This window comes from Miscanthus floridulus, chromosome 6 (genome assembly GCF_019320115.1).
Source record: "Miscanthus floridulus cultivar M001 chromosome 6, ASM1932011v1, whole genome shotgun sequence".
Lineage (NCBI taxonomy): Eukaryota > Viridiplantae > Streptophyta > Magnoliopsida > Poales > Poaceae > Miscanthus > Miscanthus floridulus.
In genome coordinates, this window is record NC_089585.1 from 61,251,377 (window position 1) to 61,277,052 (window position 25,676).

At 50.7% G+C, this 25,676-nt stretch overlaps 1 protein-coding gene across 1 annotated transcript in view; it reads right to left on the reverse strand.

Moving 5' to 3' along the window:
- The window catches only part of LOC136456069 (piezo-type mechanosensitive ion channel homolog), an 80,362-nt gene extending 56,519 nt beyond the window's left edge, over window positions 1-23,843 (reverse strand). Inside the window, 7 exon segments of the mRNA XM_066455827.1 lie at window positions 18,042-18,157; window positions 18,969-19,155; window positions 19,247-19,403; window positions 19,883-20,025; window positions 20,161-20,320; window positions 21,193-21,273; window positions 23,414-23,843. Of these exon segments, the coding sequence (XP_066311924.1) occupies window positions 18,042-18,157; window positions 18,969-19,155; window positions 19,247-19,403; window positions 19,883-20,025; window positions 20,161-20,320; window positions 21,193-21,273; window positions 23,414-23,474 (905 nt within the window). The 5' untranslated portion in view covers window positions 23,475-23,843.
- Between the last annotated feature and the right edge of the window lie 1,833 nt (window positions 23,844-25,676).

A 25,676-nucleotide genomic window follows, 5' to 3' on the forward strand; every position in this document is an offset into this window, starting at 1 on the left:
AATATCGTAGAATTTGCCCTCCAACTTTCTGATTTCCGGGCAGTAAGCATCCATCTTGTCACTGGTACAAGACCAATCTTTGTTGACCTGATTAAAGACCAATCTTTGTCCAACTTTCTGATTAACGCCAAGATCGACAGCAATACGGAGACCATGGAGACAAGCTTCGTACCCGGCAGCATTATTGGAGGCTGGAAAATGAATTCGGTGGACATATCGGAGGTGATCCCCTGATGGAGTAATAAAAAAGATACCTGCCCCAGCACTGTCAAGGTTGAGGGAGCCATCGAAGTACATGACCCAGTGCTCGGGTCGGTCGGCTGAGACAGGAGCTTGTATGTCGGTCCATTCGACGATGAAATCGACGAGCACTTGAGACTTTATCGTCTGGCGGCCCCTAAAATCAATGGAGTACGTGCCGAGCTCTACCGCCCATTTAATAATGCGGCCATTGGCTTCCTTATTACGGAGGATGTCGCCCAGCGGATACTCAGTAACCACTGCTACTTGATGTCTCAAAAGTAATGGCGGAGTGTCCTGGACGTAATAAGGACAGCGTACAACAGCTTCTGGACCTAAGGATACCGAGCCTTAGACTCGTTCAGGACTTCGCTAAAGAAGTAGACAGGGCGTTGAACCTTATAGGCGTGCCCGGCTTCTTGTTCAACGATGATGGCAGTACTGACGACACGGTTGGTTGCAGCGATGTAGACTAACAAGGTTTCACCAGGCTGTGGTGCTGTCATAACTGGAGGCATCGTGAGGAATTGTTTGAGCTCGTCAAAGGCCTTGTCGGCTTTAGGAGTCCAGGTGAACTTCTCCGAAGCTTTAAGCAGCTTGAAGAAAGGTAAACCCTTTTCCCCAATCGGGATATGAAACGGCTTAAAGCCGACATGCATCCCGTTAGCTTTTGGACATCCTTTACGTAGGTCGGCGGTTTCATCTTGGTGATCGCTTTTATCTTCTCTGGGTTTGCTTCGATGCCATGGCGGCTGACGACATTGCCTAGGAGTATACCAGATGGAACACCGAATATGCACTTAGTAGAATTCAGCTTCCATTGGAATTTCTTCAGGTTCTAGAAGGTTTCTTCGAGGTCGGTGATGAGGTTATCGGCAGTCTTAGACTTAACCACCACATCGTCGACGTAGGCTTCGACGTTCTTCCCAATTTGCTCTTGGAGGCATCATTGGATAGCCCTCTAGTAGGTGGCGTCGGCATTCTTTAGCCCAAAGGACATGGTGGTAGCAATAGGCACCGAAGGGTGTGATGAACGAAGTCTTGATCTGGTCTTCCTCCTTTAAGGAGATCTGGTGATAAGCAGAATAGCAATCGAGAAAGCACAAGAGCTCACAATCAGCTATTGAATCTACGACCTCGTCAATGCGAGGTAAGCCGAAGGGATCTTTAGGGCAGTGCTTGTTGAGATCGGTATAATCAACGCACATTCTCCATTCATTATTCTTTTTTTGTACAAGGACCGGATTGGCGAGCCACGCAGGGTGATACACATCTTTAACAAAACCGGCTACTAAGAACCGTGTTATTTCTGTCCTAATGGCCTCCTTTTTGTCTTGCACGAATCGTCGTAACTTTTGCTTGATCGGTTTGGCGGTCGGCGAGACGTTTAAGGAGTGCATGATCAGCTCCCGAGGAACGTCAGGCATGTTAGCAGGTTTCCATGCAAACACGTCGACGTTTCTGCGGAGGAAGCTGACGAGCGCGTCTTCCTATTTGGGGTCGAGATAGGCCCCAATCCGGGCCGTCTTGCTTCTGTCGCCGATCACGAGCTCAACCTCCTTTGTCTTTGAACTTAGTCGCAGACCGAGGTGGCTCCTGAGTCGGGATCGCCTGCTCCTCCGCTGGGACCTTCTTGGAGTCGACGATGCAAGCCTCCATTCTGGCCGAGAGATCCATCGCATCAGCGATGGCGGGTCCTCTTTCGCAGTCGTAGGCGGTGGAGACATTGGCGCGCAGGGTGAGAATGCCCTGCTCCGTCGGGATCTTCAACACCATGTAGACATAATAGGGCACGGCCATGAACTTGGCGAGAGCTAGTCGGTCAAGGATGGCGTGGTAAGCGGTGTCGAAGTCTACCATGAAGAAGTTTACGTACTCAGAACGGAAGTGGTCGGCGGTGCCAAACTGGACTGACAAGGTGATCGGTTGGGACGCTCTGCCAGGTACAATACCCCAGAATGGAGAATCAATAGGGACGAGATCGTCCTTTGTGAGGCCTAACTCAGTTAGGGCTCCTGCGAAGAGGATATTGAGGGCACTCCCACCGTCGATGAGGACCTTCTTGAACCGCACGTCGCGGATGGTGGGATCTAACACGAGTGGGAAACGCCCTAGGTATGGGATATCTGCCCAAAGGTCGGCCCTACTGAATGTGATAGGATACTCCGACCAGTCCAGATATTTGGGATTGGCGAGCGTGCCGTATTGGGTGATCGACATGCCCTACCGAGCGGTGAGCTTCTGCTGGCATTTGCTTTTAGAGGCGGCGTACCCTCCGGAGATTGTGGCGACGGTCTTGTTGGCATCTTGGGTAGTGGGTCGTGCGTCCTTAGGACGCTCCTCCCCTTTCCCATCGTCTGACTTGTCGTCCTTGCGCGTTCGCCGTTTCTGCTCCTCATCGTGGAAAGCTTTGACCATGCCATGGCATTGTCGCATGGTGTGCTTGCTGTTCTTGTGAATTAAGCATGGACCGTCAAGGAGTTCTTCGTAGGCAGCACTGAAATTTCGCTTAGCGCGTGGCTGCTCTACGTTGTCGATGGAGTTTTCCGGTCGGCGGCGACATGGCTGTGCAGCCCTCGATCCTTCTGGCCAATCAGCTTCTTCAGAGTCTGCGTATGAGTTTGCAACCTTGCGGAGTTCGCCGATGGTCTGGGACCTCTTGCGGTAAATTTTGGAGCACAGCTCCTGACAGTGACGGAGTCCTCTAGTGAAAGTGGAGATGGCCTCACTGTCTAGCCAATTCGCGGGTGGCCACATCCAACTCTGGAAGTCGTTGACATGGGCCTGAGCTGCTTTGAGCAGCGCTTGAATCTTGAGTATCTCTGGCGTTTGTGGGAGTCTAGCCAACTCGTGGGTGGCCACAGCCAGATTGGCGCTCGGCGTCTGCTCCACTCGCTGATTGTCCACCATGAGGAACTCTTGTTGGAGATTACAGGCGAGAGGCAGCGGGCCACCTCTGGCGGCTTGGGCGACGTTTTCTGCTTCTTCATTGCGACGTCATTGGCGATCAGTGTTCCTGGCTTCGCGCTCACGGCGCTGGATACTGGTCTCTCCATCATCGACAGCAACGCTGTCGTGGCTAACCATGAAAAACTCTCTCCCCAAAGCCTGGAGGGAAAGGTGGACAGCTGCTGGTAGAACTCTCGGAGTATGGCTCGTGGCTTTCCTCCAGGATTGTGTGAAGCGTGTTATCCGGAAGATTTGTTTGGATCTGCACCATGTTTACCATTGGCGCAGGCTGGTCAGCCTCAGGGAAGTTGATCTGATAGAGGTCGTTGACGTGGCTGCGCTCGGCGTGGTCGGCGAAAAGATGATGCACGGCGTCCAGACAGATCGGACCCGCACCCACCATGTTTACCATTGGCGCAGGCTGGTCAGCTCGATATGTTCACCGTCGGGGCGGGGAGTGGTCGGCGTTGAACGGCATGCCCTTCTAGAGTTGCCGTGATCACCAGATCGGAATCTAGCCGCCTTGAACGATGTGGCTGAGCAGGTCGCCCGGTTGCAGCGGCTTGGTGATCTTGGAGTACGGGAAATTCGCCGCTTGCTCTAGATTGATCTAAGACCGAATCCATGAGGAGCTGACATTCCGCTAAGCAGTCTGCGACCCGATCGATGAATTCGGCGCCCGCCTCGTGCCGCGCCCGTCCCTTCCTCTCCCGCGCGCGCGCCTCGGATTGCGCCCGCCCCGCGCGCCCTTTCTTGCCGCCGCAGCCCGCCTCGGGTCGCGCCCGCCCCGCGCGCCCTTCCTTGCCGCCGCAGCCCGCGATCTTTCCCTGCCGCCGGCGTGCCTGAAGCTGCCCAGCCACGCGCCCATGGCCACTTCAACCTCCGGCGTCTCCACCGCGGCTACCGTGATCAAGCTTCGTGATGAAGCTCTCGCCGCCGCCCAGAAGCTAGAGGAGGAGGCCGCCTCCCTGCACTCCACCAACACCGACCGCAGCCAGCAGCTTCAGACGGAGGCTGATCTCCTCAAGTCCGCTGCTGCCGCTCAGGATCGCGTTCGTGCCGCCGCTGACGCTCTCGAGAAGGAGCGCGCGTAGGCCGACACCCTGGAACAGCAGGCCGCTGCCCTCCGAGACCATCTCCGCACGGACTCCTTCCACGACGACGGCTCTCCGGACCGCGGCGACCACTCCTCCGACGCCACGACCATCGCTCATCTGCACAGCCAGGCTGCCGCTGTCCAGAACATCAAGAACTTGATTCCGATCATTTTGGACCTCCAGTCCTCCAACTACTCCAAGTGGCGCGGCTACGTCCTCCTCATCCTCGGCCGCTTCGCGTTCAAGGATCACGTCCTCCGTGACGCCTCCCGCTTCACCGATCCTGCGTGGTCCCGCATGGACTGCGTGGTCGTCTCCTGGATCTTCAACACCATCTCCGCCGATCTTCTGGACGTCATCCACGAGCGTGACGGCATCTCCGCTCGGGCTGCGTGGCTCGGCATTGAACAGCAGTTCCTGAACAATCGCGAGTCACGCGCCATGCTCCTCGACGCTGAGTTCCGTACTCTCTCCCAGGGCGCCCTCTCCATCGACGACTACTGCCGCAAGATGAAGGCCATGGCTGATGCCCTTGCCGATCTTGGTGAGCCCGTCCATGACCATACTCTGGTGCTGAACATACTGAGAGGCCTCACTGAGCGCTTTCAGTTCATGTCGCAATTCATCACGCGCCAGAAGCCATTTCCCTCCTTTGCGGACGTCCGCGCCGACCTGCGCCTAGCCGAGCTCAACATGGCACCTCCATCGGCTCTCATCGTCTCTTCATCCAGCAAGCCACTTGCATCCCAGCCGGCCTCTGGGTCTGCAACCCAGCGCCCTCAACAGAACGCCGGGGAGCGTCCTCAACAGAACGCCGGGGGGGCTTCTCTGGTAATGGTCGTGGCCGGCGGCGTCGTGGCGGCCGTAGCCAAAGCGGCTCGAACAACGGCTCCCCCGGTGGTTCCCAGTGGCCCTCCCTCCTCAACCCGTGGACCGGATCCATTCACATGTGGCCCGGGGCTACTCCCAGTGGCCCTCGCGGTCCACCTCTCCGCACCGGTCTGCCTCCATCGCAGCAGCTGCAGCAGCACGCTCTGGTGGCCGGCGTGCCTCCAACCTACTACCCTTTGGCTTCTGGGACATACCAACAGGTGCCCACCCAGGCGCCTCATCCTGCCTGGACGCCAGCACCACCTCCGACGCCTCCTGCTTGGTCACCTTGGGACCCTCAGTCCCTCGCCAACGCCTTCAGCACCGTCACCCTCACCCCGCCACCAACCTCCTCAGACTGGGTGATCGACTCGGGTGCTTCGTCTCACATTGCCTCCAACCCTGGTATGGTTACCGTATCTCCATCCTCCTCTTTTCCTTCCTCCATTGTTGTGGGAAATGGCGCCACTCTACAGGTCATTGGCACCGGATACTCCACTCTTTCTGGCCCTTTCCGTCTCAACAATGTCCTTATAGCTCCTGACATCATTCAAAATCTCCTTTCCGTTCGCCAGTTCACTACTGATAACTTTGTTTCTGTGGAGTTTGACCCTCTTGGTGTTTCTGTGAAGGATCTCCGTACCAGGGACACCCTCCTTCGATGTAACAGCTCAGGGCCGCTCTACATCTTGCAGCTCCCATCGTCGCCCTCTGACCCTTGTGCTCTCGTGACCACTCCTTCTCCAACTACATGGCATCATCGTCTCGGCCACCCCGGCAAGGCTGCCCTTCAAAGTCTCGCCCAGTCATCTTCCATTTTCTGCAGCAAGTCTACAGATGACTCCATCTGCCATGCCTGTCAGCTTGGGCGCCATGTTCGCTTGCCTTTTACTAGTTCCTTGTCTAGAGCACCTAAAATTTTCGATCTGATACATTGTGACCTATGGACATCCCCTATTGTCAGTGTATCTGGTTTTAAATATTATCTCGTTGTTCTCGATGATTGCTCTCATTTTCTTTGGATTGTTCCTCTTCGCTTAAAGTCCGACACTTTCTCTGTTCTCTCCAATTTCTTCGCCTTTGTGCACACTCAGTTTGGTTGTACTATCAAATCCGTGCAATGTGACAACGGTCGTGAGTTTGACAACTCTGCGTCTCGTGCTTTCTTTCTTGCCAAAGGAGTTTCTCTTCGCATGTCTTGTCCCTACACCTCGCAGCAAAATGGCAAAGCCGAACGCATGCTTCGCTCCACCAACAATGTCACCCGCACCCTACTCTTACAATAATCCATGCCCCCCTCTTACTGGGCCGATGCCCTTGCTACTGCCACCTACCTCATAAACCGCCTCCCCACCAAAACACTGAACATGAGCACTCCATTCTTCGCCCTCTATGGTACTCACCCTTCCTATCATGACCTTCGAGCTTTCGGGTGCACCTGCTATCCTAATCTCACCGCTACCACTCCTCACAAACTTGCCCCGCACTCTTCTTTATGCGTTTTCATTGGCTACTCTCCCGATCACAAGGGTTACAGGTGTCTCGACCTCGCCACAAACCGTGTCATCATCTCCCGCCACGTTGTTTTCGACGAAACAACGTTCCCTTTCTCCCTTTGCCGGCCTTCCCCGCCTACACACGAACTGGATTTTCTAACTGATGACGACCCTCCGTCGGTTCCTTTTCTCCCTGCAGGAACTCCCGGGGTCGCTGCCACCCTACCAGCGCCTGCACCTCTGCGGTCCCCCTCCCAGCCGGTGCCTTCAGCCACCCCGGCGCCGGGACCAGGCACCCCGGCGTCCCGGTCTCCTCCACCCGGCTTCACCACGCCCATGGCACCCCCTCCACCGGCGCCCGCTGAACAGGCGCCCACGGCGCCCCCGTACAGACGCCCCCGGCTCACTCCTTCAGGAAGCAGCCCGTCGTCCACGTCTACACTCGGCGTGCCCCCGCACCTAGCTCGCCACCAACGTCCCCCGTTGGGGCTCCTCCTCGACGCTTCGGCATGATTCCCTCTCCACCACGCTACGTCAAGAGCGGTCTCCATCCCGCCACTCGCCAATTCTCATGGCATGGCAACCCGCGGGAAGTCCGGATACAAACAGCCTCGCCTTGCTCTACACACCGAGGCTCTGTCCCCACTGCCACGGTCCTGTCGAGATGCTCTTGCTACTCCGCACTGGCGTCAGGCAATGGAAGAAGAATTCGCTGCTCTCTTGGACAACCACACTTGGGATCTCATTCCTCGGCCTGCCAAGGCAAATGTGGAGGATCTCACCGATGTCTTCACCAAGGGCCTTCCTTCTTCTGTTTTTATGGACTTTCGCTCCAGTCTGAACGTTCGTTCTAACAACGTTCCGACTGCGGAGGGGTGTTAGAGTATTTATTTCCTCTATCATTCATTGTGTATCGGCTGCCTCCTGGGTTTCTACCCAGTGCTGCCTAGGGACTCCCAGCATGCTGCCTGGGATTCTCCCCCCTCTTAACTCTCTAGCTTAGTCTCTCTTAGCCTCTTTATATATATGTAATACTCCTGTAAACTCATCATCAAGTAATCTAAGCCTCTTGGCCTTTCTCTATCACCAACACTGTTCTGGACCCCTTGTGCAGCACACTGTTTGGACCTCATGCTAGAGGACATTGGCAAAATGAAGGAGTTTAGCAAGCCTATTGCACGTGCAAAACAAGTTACTACCTTTATTTATTGGCACGGGAGGCTTCTTGATGCAATGAGGGAGAAGACAGGAGGTAGAGATCTTGTTAGACCAGGAGTAACTCGTTTTGCTACTGCTTTCCTCACTTTGCGCAGCCTACACACTCATAAGGATGCTTTGAAATTCCTATTTGTAAGTGATGACTGGACTAAGTCCAAATTGGCAAGAACAGAAGCAGGAAAAAAAGTGCATGACACCATCCTTTCAACCGAATTTTGGAACTCAGTTGAGGACTGCCTGAGAGCATCACAGCCCCTTATTGTTTTGTTGAGGATAGTTGATGAGGATGAAAGGCCAGCAATGCCAGAGGTTCAGTTTTGTATGGAATATGCAAAGAAAAAGATTAAAGAAAATTTCCCTATTAGGGGAAAGACAGACTTGCTTAAGCGTATCTTGGCAATCATTGACAAGCGTTGGGAAGATCAAATGGACCAACCATTATATGGGGCAGCACTATATTTGAACCCAAACAAGTATTTTGACCTGAAAACAGATGATGTTATGGCTGGTAAGCTAAGGTCTGCATTTACTGAGGTTCTTTCAAAAATGGTGCCTGACCAAGATCTTCAAAACAAGATTGATGACTAAGCTTTGGAATATGAGGACTTAAGGGGTAGCTTCAGCAACAAAATTGCAATCAACAACATCAAAACCAAGTCTCCTAGTAAGTTATTCACTGACTGTACAATCTGATTTTTTAGTCTTTCCTAATTTCTAACATGAAAATGTTTATTTGGTCACTTGATCTAGTTGAATGGTGGCGTTCATGGCAAAGCCATAGAGCTTCAAAGATTTGCAAAACGTGTTGTTGGGCTTTGTGCTTCAGGTTGTGAGCGTTGTTGGAGCACATTTGAGTCGGTAAGTAATCTGTCAATTACATAAGTATTCAATTATCCCAGTTCAAGGAATAAATAAAATCTACTATCTATTAATGCTTGCTGAATATTTCTTTTGTTTCCATTTTTACCATTGCAGATTCATACTAAGAAAAGAAACAGGTTAGAGCATAAAAGGCTTAATGATTTGGTCTATGTTCAGTACAACCGAAAGATGGCAGTGAGGTTTCAAAAGCAACATGAGAAAGGAGCAGGCAGCTTTGATCCTTTGTGTTTGGAAGACTTTGATTGGAACAATGAATGGGTTGATGTGGATGCGGAACCAGTCCATAATGGTCGTGGACTTGGGATCAAGTTGATGAGGCTGTTGGTGCATCCCAAATGTATCGTGGTCGTAATTTCCCTAGGGCAGCCCGCAGCGATGCAACTAATATTGATAGAACTTATACTCGTAGGCGGTCTGCAGCAGCTACTGCCCCAATTAGGAGGACTTATGAACCACAGGAGGATGAAGACATGGAAGATGATAACTCTGATGAAGAATATCTGGTTGATGATGTGGAAGTTGATGACTATGGTGAAATTGCACTTATTGTTGCTGACGAAAGTGATCAAGCTGCTGCTGGTGGTGGCAATTCAGATCCTTTTGTGATGGAGGATGACTTCTATTGACTTAATGATGCTTGAGAGTTGTGAGAGTATTTGTGCCAGACTATTTATGCACTAGTATTGTAATATTGTGGAATGTGCTCACTGAGCACTCCAGTTATCTTGTTTAGTGGACTATTATTGAACTACTTGTGTAATGGTTTTATTTGTGGCAGTGTGCTTATCTACTCGTTAATCTTTACCTGTCCCTCAACTAATTTCTATTTTTGCTGGTGCCATATTCCCTATGAAATACCTAGGTACTAACCTGAATTGTCTATCCATTGCAGTGTATTGTTGGATGCACACTTGGGGCTGCGGGCTGCACAGGAGAGGACAACACCAAGGTATGACATGCTTCTAGTTCTCTAGTCTATATTACTGTTGGATGGCCGTAAGGCGTCGCCTCGTCTTACGCCTTACTCGCTTTAGCGTAAGGCAGTAGTTGGTCGCCTCGCCTCGCTTTACTGCCTTAAAAACATTGCTCGACGCCATTGGCGCCGATGACCCAGGTCATAGATCCGACCGTGAAGGTCTGGCCTAGCTCGGGAAGGATCATGGAGCTCAGGAAGCGGACCATCTGGCTCGCCATGGAATCAGCACGCACCCTTCTACCTGGCGCGCCACTGTCGACAAAATATGGTCGGCAGTCTACAGAGGAGTATGCCCACGGTAGTAGATGAATCGGTGGAGGTGCGCGTAATAGGAGCCGAATGGTGACACAAGCGCAGAGACAAGCGATTTAGACAGGTTCAGGCCATCTGATCGACGTAATACCCTACGTCCTGTCTCTTTGGTGGATTGTATTGAATATGAGTTGAATTCGATGGGGGTTTCTACCCGCCTTATATAGTCTAGGGGTAGGGTTACAAGTCGTTTTAGGCCTAGATCTATTCGGCTACATGGTAAGTATTTACAAGGAATACGATATCTATGATATCCGAAAAGATCTTCCTTCATTGCCAAGATGTCTTCTGATTGCCTTGCGGTGCACGCCGACCAGAGCCAAACACCGCAGGCCTTGATCTTATGGGCTAGACCTCCCTTGGTGGTGCGTCCCATGTCCATTGTCGTGGGTACCTAGGGTTATACCCCCCACAGGCACCCTCTCCGAGATTGTCTATTGCTACCAACCCACTGGTTTTGTTGACACCGCTCTCTTCCTGATCATGTTTGTCGCCTCAACATTTCTCTGTATGGTCTGTGATGGATACGTCTCATGTGTGGCTGGTCTTTGTGGGGCTGTGCTGCTCACATGGTCCTTGTGGCTGTTTTTCTGTTTTTAGGACAGCATCTTAGACTAGAGGACAGCATCTTAGACTAGAGGACAGCATCTTAGCTAGGACAGCATCTTAGCATCTTAGACTAGCATCTTGACATATGCTTGGCTGGCTAGCAGCCTATAAATATTTAACCCCAACCCCTCAGGTTGGTATGGCATTTGTGTGAGCTTGTATGAGAAATAGACAAGAAAATTGCCCCAACTCCTAGTGTCATCCTCTCTCGATGAGAGTACGAATTCTCCTACTACCAAGAGTGAGAATTTAGCGACTAACAACTGGTATCAGAGCCGTATTATCCTGTAGCCTGAGCATCTCTTGCTCATCTTCTCTCCCAGCCCCACAACAGCCCCAGCTGTTGGCAGCACCAGCTCCTCCGGCCGCTCCTGTTCACTCCTCCCCCGCGCAGCTCGTCTGAAGCAGCCCTCTCCCCACGCAGCAGCCCCTCGGTAGCGCGTCATGTCCGCAGGGTAGTCTCAGCGCTCGGTCGCCTCGAGCACGCGGCGTCGGCAGGAGGCCGAACTTGTCGCGGCAGAGGAACGCGAGCGAGCGGCAGCAAGGGCGTCGAGGCTGGCAGCGGCGGAGCTGGCAGCAGCCAGAGCGGAGGCGGAAGCAGCGGCGGCGGCGAATGCAGCGCGTGTGGCGGCGGCGGAGGTCGAGGCTCTACACGGCAGCATCGGCAGCTCCATTTTCGCTGACGACACCGCCGACACGGACCTCGAGCTGCTAGAGAGGGAGGCAGCGCGAGCGCGGGCGGCGCAGTGGGCAGCCGCACACGTCCACGAGCGTGGCGGCAGCCCAGACAGGCGCGGACGCGCTGGCGGCGCTCCTGGAGGAGGCGCGCACGGCGGCGGCGCTCCGGGAGGAGGCGCGCACGGCGGCGGCGCTCCTGGAGGAGACGCGCACGGCAACGGTGGCGGACGGGCCGATGGAGGGCGCGGCCTTCACAGGCAGCGTGGCTCTCTCCCCGGATCGGTACCGACAGGTCGATGGAGAGCGCGGCCTTCACAGGCAGCGTGGCTCTCTCTCCCCGGATCGGTACCGTGGTTACCACGGGCTCCAGGATGTTGTCAGGGACGTCAGTCCCGGCGGTGGGTGGCCTACCCTCACCAAGACCAACTACGTCGAGTGAGCTGCGGTGATGAGGGTAAAGCTCCAGGTGCGGCACATGTGGGAGGCAGTCCGATACGGCGACGTTGACTACAACCTAGATTGACGGGCGCTGGATGCCCTCATCGCTGCGGTCCCGCCCAAGATGCAGTTCTCGCTTACCAACAAGCGGACTGCCAAGGAGGCTTGGGACGCCATCGCTGCGGCACGCATCGGCAGCGACCGCGCCCGCAAGTCCACACTACAGGCACTTCGCAAGGAGTGGGAGAACATGGCCTTCAAGCCAGTTGAGGACGTTGATGACTTTGCTCTCCGTCTCAACACTGTTGCAGAAGATGGTGCAGTTCAGCGATGACACCAACGGCGAGGAGAGAGCTGTCGAAAAGCTCTTTCGCTGCGTCCCCGAGAAGTACAAGCAGATGGCTCACTCGATCGAGTCCCTGCTGGATCTCTCCACAATGTCGATCGAGGAGGCGATAGGTCGCCTCAAGGTCGTCGACAGCGATGAGCCACAGTCTCTCTCGGGGCCCATCACCACTGGCGGGAAGCTCCTTCTCACTCGGGAGCAGTGGCTTGCCCGCCAAGGTGACCGGAAGAAGGGGGGGCCTTCTTCCGCGACAGGCGGCCGCAAGCGTGGCAAGCCACGCAAGGCGCGCAAAGACGCCCAGGCCGGGGCGCGAGGACGTGCCGAGGGTGATGCCCGCGGAGGCGCCCAGGGCGGCGCCGCCGGCAGGCACAAGCCGGCACGGAACGACGCCTGCCGCAACTGCGGCCAGCTCGGCCATTGGGCCAAGGACTGCCGACAGCCACGACGCGGCCAGGCCCACGTCGCACAGGCGGAGGAGGAGCCGGCTCTGTTCATGGCACATGCAAGCATTGAGCTACCTCCAACGGCACCGGCTTGCAGCGGCTCTCCACCTCGACGAGCCAAAAGCACACGCCCTCCTCGGCGACAGCTCTGGCAACGACAAGACTGACGGGTGGTGCCTCGACACCGGCGCCACCCATCACATGACCGGTCGACGGGAGTTCTTCACCGAGCTTGACTCTAGCGTCCGAGGCTCCATCAAGTTTGGGGATGCCTCCGGCGTGATCAAGGGCGTCGACTCCGTCATCTTCACCACCGTGTCTGGTGAGCACAGGCTGCTCACCGGAGTCTACTACATCCCCGCGTTGAAGAACTCCATCATCAGCTTGGGACAGCTGGATGAGAACGGTTCGCGCGTGGTGGTTGAGGACGGAGTCATGAGGATTTGGGATCGTCGTCGTCGCCTTCTTGCCAAGGTATCCAGAAGCGCAAATCGACTCTACGTCCTTAACGTGCAGGTGACACAACCCCTCTGTCTCGCTGCTCGTCGGGACGACGAGGCGTGGCAGTGGCACGAGCGTTTCGGGCACCTTCACTTTGAGGCCCTGAAGCGGCTCAGTGCCACGGAGATGGTGCGAGGCCTGCCATGCCTCGACCATGAGGAGCAGCTCTGCGACGTCTGCGTGTTGACGAAGCAGAGGCGACTCCCCTTTCCACAGCGGGCTAGCTTTCGAGCCAAGGAGAGGCTCGAGCTTGTGCACGGGGACTTGTGTGGCCCGGTGACACCGGCCACACCGGGAGGACGACGCTACTTCCTGCTGCTCGTCGACGACCTCTCCCGCTACATGTGGGTGATGGTCCTCGGCAGCAAGGGAGAGGCTGCGGACGCCATCAGGCGCGCGCAGGCTACTGCGGAGGCGGAGTGCAGCCGCAAGCTGCGCGTGCTGTGCACCGACAACGGCGGCGAATTCATGGCGGCTGAATTCGCGTCGTACTGCGCTGACGAGGGCATTCAGCGCCACTACTCCGCGCCGTACAGCCCGCAGCAGAACGGCGTCGTCGAGCGGCGCAACCAGACGGTTGTGGGGATGGCTCGGGCCCTCCTCAAGCAGAGGGGGATGCCGGCTATCTTCTGGGGAGAGGCGGTGGTGACGGCCGTCTACATCCTCAACCGCTCGCCTACCAAGGCGCTCGACAGCAGGACGCCGTATGAGGCTTGGCATGGGCGCAAGCCGGCGGTCTCCCACTTGCGGGTCTTTGGCTGCCTCGCGTTTGCCAAGGAGCTTGGCCACATCAGCAAGCTCGACGACAGGAGCACTCCGGGAGTGTTTATCGGTTACGCGGAGGGCTCGAAGGCCTACCGCATCCTCGACCCGAAGACACAGCGTGTGCGCACGGCGCGCGACATTGTGTTCAACGAAGGGCGAGGATGGGCGTGGGACAAGGCGGTGGACGACGGCTCGACTCCAACGTACGACGACTTCTCTGTCGAGTGCGTCCACTTCGAGGGAGCTGGGGGAGTAGGCGGCTCTTCTTCGGCGAGCGCGTCTACCCCAGTCCCCGAGCCTCCACCGACCCCGACGCCTGCTACTCCGACAGCACCACGCTATCCAGCCAGGACCTCGGCTGCGATGAGTTCTTCGCCGGCTCCACCACAGCCAGCAACGCCACGCACTCCAGCACCGACAGGCACCACTCCGGGCACGTCTACTCCACCACCAGCTCGTGTCGAGCACGGCCCGGTTGAGCTCGCTACTCCGCTCTCTCACGACGAGGAGCGCGTCGACGCGTACCACGACGGCGAGCCGTTGTGGTACCGTACGATGGAGAACCTTCTCGGCGACCAGCCGGTGCCGGGACTGGTGCCTCACGACCTGGAGGCGCAGTTGCACCTTGCGTGTGACGACGGCAAGCCTCGGTCGTTTGTAGAGGCCGAGAGACACGCGGCATGGCGCGCCGCGATGCAGTTGGAGATGGATGCGGTTGAGAAGAACCGCACCTGGGAGCTTGCTGACCTTCCTCGTGGTCATCGCGCGATCACCCTTAAGTGGGTGTACAAGCTGAAGAGGGATGAAGCCGGTGCCATCGTCAAGCACAAGGCTCGCTTGGTGGCACGAGGTTTCGTGCAGCAGGAGGGGGTCGACTTCGACGACGCCTTTGCTCCCGTGGCACGGATGGAGTCCGTGCAACTCCTCCTTGCGCTAGCTGCCCAGGAGGGCTGGCGTGTTCATCACATGGACGTCAAGTCGGCGTTCCTTAACAGCGACTTGAAGGAGGAGGTCTACATGCACCAGCCGCCGGGATTTGCGATCCCCGGCAAGGAGGGCAAGGTGCTCCGCCTGCGCAAGGCCCTCTGGCTTGCGGCAGGCACCGAGGGCGTGGAATGCCAAGCTGGATTCCACGCTAAAGGGGATGGGCTTCGAGCAAAGCCCGCACGAGGCGGCCATCTGCCGATGGGGCAATGGAGGAAATGCCCTTCTGGTGGGTGTCTACGTCGACGACTTGGTGGTCACCGGCACCAAGGATGCGGAGGTGGCGGCATTCAAGGAAGAGATGAAGGCCACCTTCCAGATGAGTGACCTGGGGCCTCTCCTTCTACCTGGGAATCGAGGTGCACCAGGATGACTCTGGGATCACGCTTCGACAGACCGCCTACGCCAAGCGCGTCGTTGAGCTAGCTGGGCTCACCGACTGCAACCCAGCTCTCACTCCGATGGAGGAGAGGCTGAAGCTGAGCCGCGACAGCACGACGGAGGAGGTGGACGCTACGCAGTACCGGCGTCTTGTGGGGAGCTTTCGCTACCTCGCCCACACACAGCCAGACTTGGCATTCTCCGTCGGCTACGTTAGTCGGTTCATGCAGCGACCGACGACGGAGCACCAGCAGGCTGTGAAGAGGATCATCCGCTACGTTGCGGGTACTCTCGACCACGGCCTCAACTACCCGAGGTGCCCTGGGGTGGCACACTTCGTCGGGTACAGCGACAGCGACCACGCCGACGACATCGACACCAGCAAGAGCACGAGCGGGATCCTCTTCTTCCTCGGCAAGTGCCTCGTTAGCTGGCAGTCGGTCAAGCAGCAGGTGGTGGCCCTGTCCAGCTGCGAGGCCGAGTACATAGCGGCCTCCACCGCTTCGACTCAGGCACTCTGGCTCGCTCGACTGCTTGATGATCTCCTCGGCAGAGACACTAGAGCGGTAGAGCTCAAGGTGGACAGCAAGTCCGCTCTAGCCCTAGCAAAGAACCCCGTGTTCCACGAACGCAGCAAGCACATCCGGATGAGGTACCACTTCATCCGAGGCTGTTTGGAGGAAGGGAGCATCAAGGCGAGCTACATCAACACCAAAGACCAGCTTGCAGACCTGCTCACCAAGCCCCTTGGGAGGATCAAGTTCCTTGAGCTCTGCTCCAGGACCGGGATGGTTCAACTCTCCCACAAGACGACGCACAAGACTTAGGGGGAGAATGATGGATAAGTCTCATGTGTGGCTGGTCTTTGTGGGGCTGTGCTGCTCACATGATCTTTGTGGCTGTTTTTCTGTTTTTAGGACAGCATCTTAGACTAGAGGACAGCATCTTAGACTAGAGGACAGCATCTTAGCTAGGACAGCATATTAGCATCTTATACTAGCATCTTAAACTAGCATCTTGGCATATGCTTGGCTGGCTAGCAGCCTATAAATATGTAACCCCAACCCCTCAGGTTGGTATGGCATTTGTGTGAGCTTGTGTGAGAAATAGACAAGAAAATTGCCCCAACTCCTAGTGTCATCCTCTCTCGATGAGAGTAAGAATTCTCCTCCTACCAAGAGTGAGAATTCAGCGACTAACAGTCTGAAGCAGGCACCTCGCGCTTGGTACAGCCAGCTTGCCACCTACCTCATCTCTCGGGCAATGAGATTGTTTACCTACTACTCTATGTGGATGGCATTGTCCTGACTGCCTCAAGTGCCTCTCTTCTCCACGGCACCATCACTGCCTAGAATCAAGAATTCTCCATGAATGACCTTGGTCCTTTGCATCACTTTCTGGGAATTTTAGTCATGCAACATTTAGGTGCTCTCTTCCTGTCAACAACAGCAGTACACCATTGGCGTCCTCAAATGTGCTGGTATCATGGATTGCAAACCATGTAGCATGCTTGTTGACACTCATGCTAAAGTTTCTGCTACTGAAGCTACCCAGTACCTTACTTTCACCAGACCAAACATTGCTTATGTTGTTCAGCAAGTATGCCTTCGCATACATGATCCTCGCGAACCTCACTTGTCTGCTCCGCTATCTTCAGGGAACTCTCAGCCACGACCTGCACCTTCAGCACTCCACTCCTTCTGAACTTGTGGTCTATACTGATGCCGACTGGGCTGGGTGTCCCGACACTCGCCGCTCCACTTCAGGCTATGATTGGTGGACAAGTATACTGCACTGATGTTGTCATAGTAGATGAGTGTGCTTCTAGGCAGTGGAACATGCAATTCCTGTAGAAGTTGGCGGAGCTAGCAAGTTTTAGCAACTCCATTGGCCACAACCCGGTATTTAGCTTCAACACTTGAACGGGAGATTGTGTTTTGGCGTTTTGAAGACCAAGAAACCAGATTGGCGTCGAAAAACATAGTTCAACATCAACGCACGAAGCATGTTGAGATTGATCTCCACTTCGTTCGTGAATGGGTCTCCATTGGTGATGTTCGGATTCCACGTACCAACGACATCCCAGTTTGCTGACATATTCACCAAGGGACTTCCCACCTCCGTGTTCCAAGATTTTTACTCCAGTCTTGATATCAGCGAGCCTGCCGATTCGACTGCGGCGGGGGAGCATGTTTATTACTGCTTCCTTTATTGCGCAAAAAAAAATAAAAAAGGGGGGGGGGGGGGAGATACACAGCTCCCGTGCATATTTACTCCTTATTCTTCTTAATATAATGATACGCAGCTCTCCTGCATATTCGAGAAAAAAAAGGGGGGGAGATAGCAAAAAACACGTGGAAATGTTTCTGCTTATGGAAGTCCTAATCAAATGGCAACAAAGGAAAAAATATGCCAACTGAACCAACGACCTAAAATGCCTTTTCTAAATTTATTAATCTGCTATCTCAGAACCTGTACTGTAATCACTAGAAGCTCAAAAAATTGTTTCATGCCCTCAACAAACCTGGCAAATGAGAAATCATTCCTGTTTAGCCAGGATATGTCCTTTTCACATAAAAGTTTTCAAATATGTCATCCCCAGGGAAAAAAGTTTGAATGTAGATAGTGTTTATCAGCACAAGTGAAGAACCATGCCATCAAGATAGTAATTGCATAATAATAAATAATGATTGGGATGTCATTTAGCAGTCACAATCCTTAGTAGTGCTACTCTCTAATTTCATTTTTTTCTGTGACATTACCAAGCTTTTTCTTTTTTGGAAACATTCACTTTTTTCACAAGTGAGGCAAGTGTAACCAATTCAATAGTTTAACAAGAAAAGATTATTTGCATACCGAGATTGGCGAACCAAAAATGCATTTCTAGAAGGCAGAAGGTCTTCTGTTAAGCTGTCATTTTCTAGAGATATAAGTGAATCCATTTCCTGTATGTCTCGTTTCGCTGATGACAACTACAGTAAGTGGACAAGCACCAGTATTAGAAGGTAAAGATCTTTCAGGTAACGGGAAGTCAGAACTCAACAGAGCTTCCCATTTTTCGCAGTGATGACAATTTGACTGCCGCTAATTCTAAATTCAAACTAAAGAGTGCAACACTAGATACTACTATTGATGCATAATTTATTATTACTTCAGTTTAGTTTGGTGAATTGATCAATCCACTATATCCATCTAAAACATAAGGACCACTGTTTTACTAGAACGAATACTAAATGCTATATTTCAGGTGATACATTCAGAGATGTTTTATGCCCTTTCATATATTACTACCATAGCCAACAATGCAACTGATCACAATTCAGAGTATGTGTAGTACTTGTAATTTATTGTGCTACTACTGGGTCCTCAACAAGGAAATGGAGAATGATGTTGTTATCAAATTTCTTGTGGACACTTCTGGATAAAGATCCAACATAATGAACTAATGGGAAAAATAGCATCTGAGCAGAGCAGCAATAATTCAGTGAGCTATACGAACATTTTATCAACCCCAATATGCCAGATTCAGGTACTGGACAGCTCATCCCAGTATGTTATAACAGTTTCAACCCCCCGCCCCCCACACGCACAGACACATGTTATGTACAAAATCCTACCCAAGTATATAAATGGGAAATTACTAGCCATGAAAGCGTCAAGATTAAAGAACAAGCAAACATGAGCATGAAGTATTAAGAGTCATTTAGTAATATACTATGCAGAATTATTTTGCCCCATATGTCACACTGTGCATACTGAAGAAATCAATGGTTAGCCGCTTACCATGAAGTAATATACCAGAAGAGAAATACCAGAAGACAGCTCAGGCCATTCTGATTTCGAGGAAATTTTGAAAAGCCCAATGAAGTCAGCAAATGCTAGCGCAATATAGGGAAATTTCACAGGCAACTGGTAGAGATAAAGCAGAAGAATACTGAACACTGAGTATATCTCAAGTAACCTCCACCATCTTCACAAAACATTGAAAATAAAATTAAACAATAACACTAAAAAGTACATTAATGATGATAATAAACCAATGTTCAGATCAAGGAGCTTACCGGAAAAGGCCAAGAAAGTTGCTTGTTAAGGACCAATCCACAAGACCAATGCAGCTAAATACAAAGAACGGTAACGAAATCCATGAAGGATGGCTAATACTGACAACTAGCTGGGCAGCAGGCAGTAATAAGCAGCATGCTACCCGCAAATGGTAACCTGCACAGAGTAAATGTTTTTCCATTGGAGAGTACAAAATAAATGAATTAGTACGCCAACAATTCTTATGGCAAACATATGTAAGGCATGCACGAACAGACATAGGGGATTAGAGTTCTACAACACAGCAAGTCAGAGATGGGGTTATTTTCAAAGATGAAATAACTCAATGATCTTTTTTGAAAATATAGCCTGCATAAATGTATTGGCCCTAACTCATTTACTATTAAAAATTTAATATGATACAAGACACAACCTTGGTTTCTGTTGGTTACAATGGGATTGTTTAGGAGACAAAAAAAAGTTAATGAAGCAGCAAGAAACATGACCTTAACAGGGACACAAGGTCATGTTGTCAATTTTTCTGTACACATAATCACAACTTTTATGCCATGACAGAAAAAAATGGAGTAATAATTCACAAATATACTAATTTTTGTGTCTAGTCCATGCTCATCCATATAGCTTAGCAAACGAACCTATTTGCTCAACCTCAAAAGAGAAGTTCATCCAGCAAGAATCTTGAAGCCTGCCTCCAAAGACTTCGACCAAAGCAAGGCCTGCAGCAGATAGCTGTAAGGCAAGAAAATAGATAACTGATGGTGATTCCCATGGCTGGCCCCTGCATTAACATCCATGATTAGTTGCAATCCAGAGGTGCCTGCATAGGAAGAATCTGCAAATAGGTGGACAGATGGAGATGTGCACATACGCAGGAATACAGAATCAGCAAAATGAACTGGTAAAACTTAAATACCTTGCTAAGCCCACCAACTTCGCCCACCAAGAATGAGCCACAGACCATCCCTTACCCTCAACGTACCAGATTATATGAAAAGCAACTTGTGCTAAAATAGCAAGCACTGAGTAAATAATCGTACACCACAACACAATGTGCAGCCTCCATGTGTGAAAACCTTTGAAATGAGCAAGAAAGGATAAATTTAAATATTGTGTATGTAGTTTGCAATAATACAACTAGGAGAACCAATTTTTCATCTAAAAGTTGCAAGAGGAATCATTCCAAATTTAAAGGTCAAGTCACTGAGCTTCTTAGGTATATAAATACCAGTAAATAGGCATTTTACCTAATGAACAAGTTAAGAATTAAATGATCTCACATGATATGATGGTGAAACAAAGAAGTAATTTTCAAGATAAGGTTCTTTTTTCTGCAATTATGCTCTCTACTTCTCTGTCGAGACTTATAAGGCTTCTAAATTGGCATTACAGAATCACCAATCCACCACAATATTAATCCTTATCCGCAATATTACTTACTAGTTACTACTATAAAATATGCCTCCTCCTGAGATGATACCATCAAGAAGCTGTATACCCAGAAATCATTTGTTTTTAAAATTTCCGCCACCTGATGTTGTCAAGCATAAGCACCTCTCACCATGTGCTTGGAACAGAACACAGTTTTGATTTGATACATGACAATAACATGCATTGACCACCACGTGATTTGCTTTGAGGGCTATATATGACACAATTAAGCATGTGCTAGAGTTTGCTGAAACAATAAATTTAATGGCATTGGTTCATGAATCATGGCTTAATCTACAAAAAGGCTCTAGATTGGTTGTCGATGGTGGTAAGTCCTTGGTGGAAATATATATACAAAATGTCACGATTTTAAGGGAAACAGTGGAACTTTCAGTTTAGCAACATGAACTTATTTGTTCAGTATACAACCCAACAAAAACTGCAGTCTAGCTTTATCAATGAATATAGTTGAAACTTGAGGCATGCACAAAAAAAGTCTTAGTCATCACAGGCATACCTCTTCTTGGAACAGCAAATCGAATAGCAAAGAAGATGATCATATTAATAAGAGAAACCAAGCTCCAATCAAGTAAAGAAGCTGCAAAAACACAGATGAGTCAGATCAAAAGGAACCATTATGGACAAGCTTGCAATTGTTATGCTACAATGCTAAATAGGGGAAACAAACAGACAAAGACAAATGACATCAATCCAACGGAATAATCATCAGGAAGGTAGTCATGTATAAAGTAAAACCAGAGCTTCAATGCTTCTGGTGAACATCACAAGAACAAAGGGGTAGTATCACTACCAATCAGCCATCATCTTCACAATTACTGATTCCATGCTGAGCTTTTAGGCCACGAGAGTCAGCTGACCAAATAGTCTCATTAGTCGTTACCTTTCAGCAGGATAGACCACCTTTGCCAGATTCTACATTATTGTCTAGAGACTGGAGCCCAGAGATTCACCTACCAGGTCTACAGAGTACCCAGTCCACCAGACAGAAATCATTACAACCTAGATAGTCCACAAGAAATGCCCAAAGTACTTCTATTTCGAATCCATTTTAAAGGGCAGCTTTCTGTCTGTAGTAGGTTCCAGTCTCTAGTGCAAAGCACAGGCCAGGTGTAAACAGACATGTATTCTAGACATACTAACCACTTTCTACCATGTCCCCTTTTCTTACCATCAGGTACCACATTCTTCAGAGCCTGTAACCTTTAAACAATACTAACCACTTTCTACCATGTCCCCTTTTCTTACCATCAGGCACCACATTCTTCAGAGCCTGTAACCTTTAAAGCTACATATTCTCTTTGCTGAAACATGCTTCAGGCATAAGCATAAGTGCATAACACATATGCGCCCTATAAGAAGTGAACACAAGGTAGCTGCCCCTGTACAAGGTGTTCTATATATCATTAAAGGCTACACACATGTCCTCGTATGGAGCTTCCAGACAGGTTGATCCACCATTTGCGCACTCATGCATGCAGATTCAATTGATCAACAGACAAACTATAACACAAGAGTGTAAAGGATGATAGAAACTAATTCATAGAGGTCAATGAAGTAAATTGGATCATCCATGTCACAACCATGATTACATCTCAATAGTAGAGTCATGTATCAACAGGTACTAATTTTCTGGGTTTACATAACTGGTGATCTAGTATACATCAAATTGTGATTGTGGTTCAACAAAGTAATGTTAGATGTCCTGCCACAGGTAGAAGCACTGGCAGAGCCTCCTGGAGGCGAAGCGGGGTCCTCCCCGCCACCCCCCCCCCCCCCCCCCCCCCCCCCCCCCCCCCACCCCCCCACCCCACCACCCCCACCACCACCCCTTTTTTTTGTCTACTGTCATGTCCTCTATTGTGTTCCACAAGATAGCTTATATTACTTTGAGAACCTAGTAGTATTCTTTGTACAAAGCTCAAGAATAGGTTGTTTTGTTGGTATGTTGTGTGCAAATACAAGACATTTGCAACAACAGCTTCTTGAAAAAAAAATCATACATTGATTTTGTTGAACAATTTAGCGCCCCTCCTCCCCCTTCCGTCCCTTAATTAATCCCCATGCTCCACCACTGGGTACAATGTATATGTCATGTTGGTTTAGCATGCCATACCAACACATCCTTCTGTTCTGTCCGATAGGTAGCGAGTTTTTGACCTTTATAAATTTTACCTTGTAACCTATTAATTGTGTCCTATCACTCTATCAGCATCAGGAAATAGCTGGTAATTGAGCACCCCAAACCCTCGAGCACACCACGCCACGACAGAAAACATTCGCAAACGATAGACGTCAGTCTTAATGTACGCATGTGAAATGTTTTAGAACATGAGTGCAAAACACTTGATAGATTGCCTACTAAAAGTATCACCAAGAAATTGATGGTGCTAAAACAGAAGGAATTCTGTTCTCTCCAATAGGTACGAAGTTTTTTTACCTTTGTATGAACATCAGCGTGCTGCCCATGGCTTTAAAGTCCTAGTATAAATTTTACCTTGTAACCTATTAATCGTGCCCTATCACTCTATCAGACTCAGGAATTAGCGCCCCGAGCCCTCGAGCACGCTACGCAACGACAGAAAACATTCTCAACATTATGAGGGTAGAATTCCTTCTAGCCAGCTAAAATCGACGCAAGGACCACTGCAACACCCCGCCCTAGTCGATGCAAGGCATTTTGCGACATTTCGGGTGCGGCGGGGTTGGAGGAGGCGCACCTGCCAGGAGCAGCAACGGCAGCAGGAAGCCGCCGGCGCACCCGCCCGTCCGCCTGGCCATCGAGTGACGGCGGGGCAGCGGCTCTCGCTTTCGCTTCGACTTAGTCCGACCCGGCCGCCATCTCGGGAGCACACATGATCGAATCTACACCGCTGCTCGTCCTCCGCGCCGAGGGAGGAGAGATTGCGGCTGCGAGGAGAAGATCTCAATGGGAAGGGTGGGGTTCCTTCTTCTCCGATCTCCGCTTCGCCGCTGGGCAAAGTTTCGCTGTTTCACGTGACGGGCCGGACTGGTGCCTGCAGGCTGCGGCTGCCTGCACCCGATCGTCGAGCTCGATCGTGGCTCGATTGCTCCGTTTCGTGTGGCCCCTGGAACCTAGATCCTGCGACGTAGACCATTTCCAGCAGTTCACCCCGCGTCCGCGTTTGGTGTTCATCCAGGGACTACAACGGACCTTTGATGCTAAGGAGGACTAAACTATCTAATTATAAAACTAATTGCATAGATGAAGATTAATTTATAAGATAAATTAATTAAGACTATTTAATTCATCATTAGTCCATATTTACTGTAGTACCATATTGTCAAATCATTGACTAATTAGGCCTAATAGATTCCTCCTGCAAATTAGTCTTTACCCATGCAATTAGTTTTATAATTAATCTATATTTAATACCTTAAATTAGTATCCAAACCTTCGATATGACAGGACTAAACTTTTATAGGTATCAAACACCCCAGAGTCATCTTTATTCCATGTTTGGTAGAAGAGACAGGGATAAACTAGAACCATCAACGATTGGTATCGATTAGACATCGCAGTCGACACTGTGGATCTCCGGCCCCGCTCGATGCAACGCCAGTGCGAGCTCATGTCGGGACAGATCTCCCCTGCGCGCGGCCGGGGTGGAACTCGCCCGACCGCGCTGGGCCAAGCTCGCTTGACCGCGTGGGGCGGAGCTTGTCACAGAACCGACCAATTTATAAGAACACAAGTAAAAAAACAATCGCCGAAACGATTAAATTCTCGCACTTGAGCCCATATAAACCCGGTAGTTAACTGAAACCTCGAAGGATTTCAAACCAACTTGCATACAACCAAGATCACAGTAATTCAACATAACATATCGTACGTTACAACATTTCACAGATGGTTTGCAAATAGGTTACAACACCCCGGAGTCATCGTTATTACAAAACAAGTCTTGGAAAGTACGCGAAAGCAATTAGTTTAACTTACACACCCGAGTTCAAATACAAATACTGGTTTGCTGATCACAACCCGTAAAAGCATTCGGATAAGAGAAACAGAGATCATATCCATGATCTAGTCTTCGTCACCCGCCGGGTGGAGACAATACTTACAGAATCCTTGATATAGAAGGTCATCTGCAATAAGAGGGAATAAACCCTGAGTACGAGAATGTACTCAGCTAGACTTACCCGTCGAAAACCAAAATAATGACACTAAGGATTATGTATAGCTTAATTTAGTAGATCTGGCTGACACTTTCTTTTTGAGAAAAAGCATAAGTAATAAAGATCAACTCTTGATCTGAACTAGCAGTGACTTTTAGTCATTAACCTGTCATCTATATTAGCACCTGTACTAAGCAATCATTTGATTAAGATGTAAACATTAATAATCATATCAGGTATAAATCGTGGCAACATTATCATCATCATCATTTAACCATATCGTTAGATTAATTGAAGCTACGTTGTCGCTGCTCAGTCAAATTCTCACTATCCGAGAGAGACGGCGATTCGAATCGATTCCTATCCAGTTAGAGGGGTATTCCTAACACAAACCCTGCTTCCCCTGTCAAGGTCGCAAATAAGTCACATTTGGTGTGATTCAGGAGTTGCGAGTCCGAACATATCAACGTTCTTAGAGAACCACTCTGTCAAGGTTGTTTGGGACTCTAACCCGCCTTAGACTTATGCCAATGGCTCTCCGCATATCCTTACTACCTCTAGAATGCACGCCACTGCTCGTGTCCCTGGCCTGAGTCGAGTTACTAGGCTTCGCGGTCGGAACAACTTATCCGGCCAGCTAAGTGTTATGCTACGTTCAACATGATATAAGAACGTATAACGTATCGGTCCTTAAACGATATAGATGGAGTCACTATGTCCAACCTACACAAGACTCCACCCGGTCTTAATTCACTATTAACATGGTTCTTTTTCACGATAGCAAATATAGCCACCCGTGATCCACCTCATCCTAAAGCTCGCAGGTGATAGGAAATCACCTGA